We start from the raw sequence: 7,878 nt of genomic DNA on the forward strand, positions 1-7,878 counted from the left end.
CTCAGGGGGCACCGCGCATTTGCACCCCGGACGCCTGGAGAGCCAATTCGTCGTCCCGTCCATGGGAGGGGCGCACAGTGTGCGAAGAGATTTCTTTTATGCTTTCCCGCTTGCCCCTGAAAACCACGGGGGGGGGGGGCTGGTAGGCACAGCTACCACCCTTATTTTCTAGATGAACAGACTGTGCCTCACAGAGGGAAAATGTTGCCCCACACCACTCCAAACCCGGAATTTGCCCCATGCAACACTACGTCTTTCTTTTTCTGAGTATAAATAACCTTTTAAAGAGACCTAGTATCCATTAATACTCACTATGTGTCAGGCCCTGGGCTTATGTGATTCCATTGAATTATCAGCGATCCTGAAAGTTAGTCTCTGTTCCAACTTTACCGACGCGGGTACTGAGGCTCAGAGCAGTAAAGTCACTGACTCGCGTAAGAGATGGAGCAGGTATTCCACCCAGGTGTGTCCACTCCAGACCTGGAGCTGTGACCACCTCAGCAGGAAAGTAAAAGAACTCCCGCACCAGCACAGGGTGCTGAGAAAATCAGGCACACTCAGAAGGGCGAGATCGCCCCCTGATCTTCCTCCCTGATTCCTCCTCTAGGTACCAAGGGCCCATGTCACAGAGCACCCCTTCTGTACCCATGATCACCTAGACTGAGGCAAGGCCTCTCCTAATTTAAACAGGACGGAAACTGGCTGCCTTTGAATGGAAGCCTGAGATGCAGACCACCTAGGCCCTGACCCCACCCCCAGGATACCTGTCTATTCTTGATGGTCTCTGTTCTCCCTCACACTCCCTAGAACCTAGAGAAGATTGAGTTGGAAAGGGTCCTTTCATTCATTCATTCATTCATTCATTCAACAGATATCTATTGTCTGCCAGTCTGGCCAGACCTTGAGCTGGGAGCTGGGAGCTGGGCTTCAAACAGTGAACAAAATTGGCACTACCTTAGGCACACAGAGAGGAAGCTACTGGGCAGAGGTCACGTGGCTCATACTGGGGAAAGGCGGGATTCCTGCCTCCAAGTTCTGCCTGCCGGGCTCCAGCCATGCTGGGGTGTGTGTGCCTGGCTTATTGGGGGTCAGGCCCTGGTTCCAGCCAGGCAGGTGCCTAGAAGCCTTCCCCCTGGTCCACAGATGATTCTCAAAGTCCCACCTTGACAGGCACAATGCAGCTCTCCATATAAACAGCCCTGAATGTTGGCCTCACTTTCTCTTGGTACAGTTTAAAGAAACTCCCAGCTGGACCTTGGCCAGTGACTATTGCAAGTTTGCAGAATTTGGGAAAAGAAAATCTGCTCTAGGGCGCTTTACAATGACTTAATATAATTTTTGTGAGGTTTTACAGCCGCCAGCAGAGGCTTAGAGAGGTGGCTTGACTTGCCCAAGGTCACACGGTTAGGAAATGGCCCACCGGGATGCACTCCAGGCCTATGTAAACCCCAAACAGGCTAGTAACCCCCCTCCACCTCTTCCACCACCCTCCAGAGGTTTGTGCCTCCAACAGACGAGTGGCAAAGGCGAATGCACAATTCCGGAGAAACCACAGCTCCAGACGCTTCCTGAGCGAGCCCAAGTAGTGAGGCAGAGGCGCCGGGCCGGCGCACTCGGGGGTGGGGGTGGGGGTGGGAGAGGGTGGAAGGAGTCACGGCCTGGCCACAGCCCTCACCCCCACCCCCACCCCCTTGCAGAAACTGGTCAAAATATTCGTGCGCACTGGCAGTCCAGGGCCGCACCGACTGGCCCAGGCGCAGAGGCGCGGGGCCCGCTCACAGCCCAGCCGGGCCGGTTCTGACGCAGCTCTTGCACTCAGGCGGCTCGGCTCGCCCTCTCCAAAAAGTCTTCTAAAGTTTTGAGGTTATTCATTTAAAAAAGAAACTAAATAAATAACAGCAGAGAACTTTTCGAAAAGGAGATGGAGGCGGATATCCGGTTCTTTCCCGGGCCAGAAAAGCCGAAGGCTCTTACCTGCAGGAAATCTCGCAGCCCGCAGAGGCGCGTCTGTCTGGAGCGCTTCGCTCGGGCGCGGGACGCTCACGGCCGCCTCCTCTGCAGCCCGGCTGGGCTCCGGCCCTGCGTTTTATACCACTATAGGCAATTAATATTGCATCAGCCGTATTTTAAATTTTCAAAACCCACAATATAATGTAATGGCATAAGGGCATTTATTATTAAAGGGCACCCGATGGAGAGGGAGGTGGAGGAATCTCTGGAGCTGTCGCACAAGGCGGGGGCGAGGGGCTGAGGCCTGGGGGCCGAGGGCAATCCTCAGGTTTGCTTTTGCAGTGGGGGCGGGGGGCGCACTGCTGGGAGGGGAGACCGGCCGTGCTTGGAATTTCGGGCTGGAGGCCTGATGACCCAGAGCTCTTTGAAGACACAGTGGGGAAATGTGCAGACGACTCCTGGACTTGGAGCATTAATTTTTAAATCGTGAAGGTGTTTCTGCGGCTCGCAAATAAAAAGGTTTCCTCCCCTTGTACGGGGAGTGGAAGAGGGGGAAGAGAGCTGCATCTGTTGAGCACCTACTATGCACAGGGCAGGTGCTACGCTAGGAGCGTTGCAGCAGACACCTCATTTAACGGCCCACGGAGAAGCCGAGATAGACCAAAAGCGAGTAACCTCTTGGGTGACGATTCCAAAGGAATTTCTGAAGAGACCACCAAGGGACCCCAACGGACTCTGTCCCAGCAAAGAACGCTTCCCGCCCCCCCTTCTTAGCCTCCATCCCCTCATTTCCGATATAACTGTTTGAATGTATTACAATAATGTTTCCTATGAAGCGCCAACACCACCAGACGCTTTAAATAAACAATGTTGCTTTAGTCGTGACAATATTAGCATCTTCTTCCAGCACACAAACCATGGAGGCTCAGAGAAGTTAAGCAACTGGCTGCAGGGTCATTCAGCCAATGAGTGGAGGCACTGGGGGCTCACACAGCAGCCAGGCTTCAAAGTTTGGGATCTGAGTCAAGTTGAGCGAACAGAGGCCTATAGATTCCCGCGGGGGGGGGGGGGGGAGAAGGTGACTTGAAACACTGCGGCCTGGGCACCAGTGGCAGGATCTCCCTGGAGGAGATGGGGAGGAAGGCTGAGGCTGCCGGGGGAGAGCAGAAAGAAGACTAGATGGCGGGAGGCTGGCCTGCCTGGAAGGGACAGCCAGCCCCTCTGGGCTCTCTCACTTTTAAATCCTTTCCCAAACAAGTACTCCTCAGCCTCTGAGGAAAAAAAAAAAAGCACTGCGATTCGGGTTGAAAAATAAAGCATTTATTTTAGAAGTTAATCAAGGGCTAAAGAGAGAAGAAAACTTAATATTTTATTGGTATCTACTCGGAGAATGAGACCAAAGATCACACAGCAACACGCAAATTACATGAAACAACGAAAGACAAAATGTGACGGGGGGCTGGAGGGAGTGGGGTGAGAAGGACCCAGGCAGGCCGGTGGGCCCCTCTTTCCACCCAAAACCATAAGTGAATCTCCACCGAGAGGCACCCATATAAGGGGGAATGGAAAGAAGCAACGTTGAATAAATAATAGGAAACAACGATGTTAACAGTAACAATAAAAGAGCAACGAGGTTAAACGTGTTGCAAGGACTTGCATATGATTCGGAGAAGTTACAGTTACTTCCGAGCAGCCGCCTCTACGGTGCGCTGGGAGTCTCGTTGGATGAGCGAGCAGGGGTCCGAGAGAACTCAGTCCGTGGGGAACACCACCAACCCCCGGCCCTCCGGCAGGTGGTAATTACCAGCAGATAGGACAGGATGGGCCAAAGCAGGTGTCCGCCGCTGCTTGCAAACAGCTGCGCGATCCCAGGATGTGGGCCCTTTTCTGGAGTCCACCCTACCTGGAGAACCGCTCCGGAGCCCCAGACTCCCCGCACAATTTCCCTGAACTAATCCATGCTACCTTAGAGAATTTACAGCAAACCAAAGACTGAAATCGATAAAAATGTATGCGGGGAAGGGAGTATAAGGCTATCCTTTGGAAACATACATGATTTTATATACTCTAAATAAATCTCCAATACATGTTTGTGCCCCAGTTAGACTCTGCATTATTATTTATCACTTCCTTCCCATCCCTTCACCCCTTGCCTCATCGCGTTGAACAAAGTGTCCCCTTCACCGCAGAGTCGTGTGGTCGGGCCAATGCGCTGTCCCCTGCGTTTGGGCTCCCGCCCTGAGGTCGCGCAGTCCAGCGCGCGGGGGAGATTTTCAGCACCGCGGACAGCACAGAGTCCCTCCGGGCCTGCCCTTCATGACTTTTTCCTTAGCGCCCAAACTTTTCTGGTGAGAGTAGAATGGAAAAGAGAGAAAGAGAAGGCCGGGGGACAACCAGGTGGGATAAAGGGGAAAGTCTGTGGCTTCGGGGAAGAGAGCCTGACCTGCCAGAAAACGTCCTGGAGTCCCCCATCACCGTCCCCCCCCCCCGGGACGGACCCAGCTTTCCCGGCCCCCGGACGCTGCGCCCCGCCGCAGTCAGTGCACAGCCGAGTACTTCATTCGTTTCTGTTTCTGTCTCTGGTTGCAGAACCAGACCCTCACCACGTTCTTTTTAAGGTCCAGTTTCTCCGCGATGGCCGCGATCTTCTCGGACGAGGGCCGCGGCTGAATGGCGAAGTAGGCCTCGAGGGAGCGCTTCTCGGGCGCGGCGATGGACGTGCGTTTGCGCTTCCGCTCGCTGCCGTTGAAGAGCTCGGGCTTGCTGTTTTTCTCTCGGTAGGCGGCCTCGGCTTCCTCCAGCCAGGCCTGGAGCACCGGCTTCAGAGCTATCATGTTGTTGTGCGAGAGAGTGAGCGACTCGAACCTGCAGATGGTGCTCTGGCTGAGCGAGCCGACGCCCGGGATCTTGAGGTTGGCGAGAGCCGCGCCCACGTCCGCTTGAGTCACCCCCAACTTGATGCGCCGCTGCTTGAAGCGCTCGGCGAAGGCCTCCAGCTCCCGCGGGTCCGACTCCACGTCGCTGAGGCACGCGGGCATGGCGCTGTGCGGCGCCACGGCGTGCGGGTGGCTCATGCCCATGGCCTGGTGCAGGTGGCCCATGGCGCCCAGGTGGTGCGGGTGGATCTGCGCGGGCATCACCGAGTGCTCGGGGGCGCCCAAGCCGCTGACGCTCAGCGTGGGCGAGATGTGCTCCAGCAGGTCGCCCTCGAGGCCCTGGTGCACCGCGTGGTGCGGGTGCGAGGTGAGCGCGGCCGGGTGGGAGATGGGCACGGTGGACGAAGTGGACGTGCAGGGCACGCTGCTCATGGTATGGTAGGTGGCGTCGGGCTTGAACGGATGGTTCTTGCCGTGGGAGACGATGTCCACCGCCGCCAGAGCTTCGGCGCGTGCCAGCAGGCTCTCATCAAAGCTTCCAAATATATTACCCTGCAGCTGCAAGCGAGAAGGCGCACGGCACGGTCAGTGGGGAATACTGTCAACTCAGGATTAAAACACATTTTCAAGCAACCGAGATTGCCTCTCCTCAAAGCCCAGGTCATAAAAATTAATACGGAGACAGAGGCTCTGCTGGAACAGACGTGTGGATCAGAGGCATGAATGAGGGAGAGCGTGCGCCCGGAGAGAGCGCGGGGGAGACGAGAGAGGGGTTCAGACGGCCGCGATTGTGCCGGGCTACATGAAAAAAACATGAAGCGAGTGCCTGTCAAAAAATGTGCCTTAGAGCGGTAATTATGCCCCGCGACTTACCTGCGGGGCTGGGAGGCAGACGCGGCGCATGGCCTCGGAGCCGGAGTGCAGGCTGGAGAATTTGGGTTCTTGAAGCACCGGGTGCATGCCGAAAGGCTGCTTGGCGTTCATGGCCATCATCTTCGCGCGCCTGGCAGGGAGGCAGCGAGGGACATGGATCGGGCTCGTCTCGCTCGCTCGCCGCGCTCCAAGTGAGCGGCGCTCAGCGCCCGCGCTCCCCTCGCCCTCCCGCTCGCGGCCTCCCCTCTCCCCCACCTGCTCCTTCGCTCATCTTACAAGCCGCCTGCCAGGAAGGGCCCGGGAGCGCGCAGCGTGCTCGCGCGCCCGGGGCTCGCGGGGGCCGCGGGAGAGGCCGGGCCGGCCGGGCAGCCGCTCTCCGCGCGCAGCTCTGCGCCCGCCGCGGCCGCCCCCGCCGCGCATTTATACCCCGGCCCGGCCGGGCCTCCCCGCGCCCGCCCCGCCCCGCCCCGCCGCATCCCGCCCGGCCGACCTCCCGGCCCCGTCCTCCTAAGTCCCAGACCTCTGCGTCCTGCCCCAGCTCGCACTGCCCAGATCTGGGAAGGGCAGCGCGGGGCCCAGAAGCTTACCCTACTCCGTGCGCCCCCACCCCCTACACACACACACACACACACACACACACACACACTTTGTCGGACCGGCTGCCGCCAAACTGCCCATTTCCAGGGCGCTCCTGGCCCCACGCCCGAGCCGTCCACTGGAGTCCGGCCCCGCGGCGCAGCTCAGAGGCGCCTCCGAGCCCCCAGACGGGCTCCGGGAAGGGTGAGGGGCCGCCACAAAGAGCCCCCGGCGACTCCCGGCCCCGCTGCCCGGCGGGGTGGGGGTGGGGGTGCCGGCCTGCCCAGTCCAGGAGGCCGGTGGCTCCCCCCCCCCCCACGCTCGCCTCTCTGGCCTTTGCTTAAGACGACTTGGCCCCTTCCCCGCCCCTCAACCCGCCAGCCCGCGGCCTCCTGAGAGCGCGAGTCCTTGGGCACCTCTGCTGGGCCGCCAGCGCCTACACGCCCCAGCCCCCCAACAATAGCTCCCGCGGTCGAGCTCCTAATGTGTGCTGCGCAACTCAGAGAGTTAACTCGTGGGGTCCTCACACCCTATGGAGTAGGTACCGTCACCCCGTTTTACGGATGCGGAAAACGGGGGTCAGAGGGGTTGAGTAATTGGCCCAAAACCACAGGACTGGTTGAGAACAGAGCCATTCATTCGCGCGCTCCTTCCGTTCTCCATGCCACGAAATGTTTCCTGGTGGCTTACTGTGTGCCAGGCGCCCACGTCGGGCTTCCCAGGCTCTTAACCACCCACCTACTAAGCCTTCCTCTCGGAAGTTTCGGCAGGGAAGGGCTCGGGGTGAGCCCTGCCCGCGCCGCCTCCCCTCTGCCCTCACCCCCTCGCCTTCCCTCCTCTCCTCTCCTTCCCTGCGCTAGTAAACATCGTGAATAATGGATGGGGGATCCTGGGACTGCGGCCGCGCGCCCTCCAGAGAGAGCAGAACCAGGTTCAGGGAGAAGCCCTGAGCGCCCAGCTGCGCCCGAGTCGCGGAGGCCGGGGCGCAGGCCCTGGGGTTTCCAAGACCTGCGCAGCCTGCGGGCTGAGCAGCGTGGGCCGGGTTTCCCAGGGGTTAACGTGGTGGGGGGCGGGGTGTTGGAGGGGGCCACCCCTTAGGCCTGCCACCATCCCGGCTTCCCATCCTTGCGTCTCCCCAATCCTGCTCCGCGTCCGAGCCCTCGCCCCGGTTCCACCCAGGTGCCAGAGGTCAATAGAGTCCCTCCTGCTGAACCTTTCTGAGCCCCATGGGGGTACCCGGGCTCTGAAGTGGGACTTGCACTCGCGTTTGCCTTCTCGGGTCCTGGCGAAGACGGTCGGCGCTGACGGAGAAAGGAGAGCGCGGAGCAGGAGCTCAGCAAACCTCCCACCACGCGGTGCTTTGCGCACAGGCCCTGCCCCGGGACACTAAGCGCCTCTGCCTCTTGCCGGCTGGGAGGCCGGGCCCCATCTCCGTGTCTCTGTACTACAGTTTCCTCATCTGTGAAGTGGAGATAATAGTTTCTCCGCCACTGATGGCTGTGAGGAACACACTGGGATAAGCATTTGGCACACTGCCTGGCACTCCGAAGTCATGGAGTGAGTGTCCCTCTCTTCCCCCCTTCAACGTGATGAGAAAGCATTT

General features: G+C 59.0%; 1 protein-coding gene across 1 annotated transcript; it reads right to left on the reverse strand.

The window, feature by feature from the left end:
* Nucleotides 1-4,487: 4,487 nt before the first annotated feature.
* POU4F3 (POU class 4 homeobox 3) lies at nucleotides 4,488-5,819 on the reverse strand. The gene is made up of 2 exons (XM_016202905.2): nucleotides 5,700-5,819; nucleotides 4,488-5,384 (listed from the first exon to the last, which is right to left on the reverse strand). The coding sequence occupies exons 1-2, from the start codon at nucleotides 5,817-5,819 to the stop codon at nucleotides 4,488-4,490; spliced, it is 1,017 nt and encodes a 338-aa protein (XP_016058391.1).
* Between the last annotated feature and the right edge of the window lie 2,059 nt (nucleotides 5,820-7,878).

Source organism: Miniopterus natalensis, chromosome 4, assembly GCF_054644295.1.
Source record: "Miniopterus natalensis isolate mMinNat1 chromosome 4, mMinNat1.hap1, whole genome shotgun sequence".
Lineage (NCBI taxonomy): Eukaryota > Metazoa > Chordata > Mammalia > Chiroptera > Miniopteridae > Miniopterus > Miniopterus natalensis.

Excerpts from the sequence above, each read along its gene's own strand:
- POU4F3 (XM_016202905.2), bottom strand. The coding sequence starts at position 5,819 with ATGATGGCCATGAACGCCAAGCAGCCTTTCGGCATGCACCCGGTGCTT. Across the intron at positions 5,385-5,699 it reads TCTGCCTCCCAGCCCCGCAG|CTGCAGGGTAATATATTTGG; the intron begins GTAAGTCGCGGG and ends TCTCGCTTGCAG.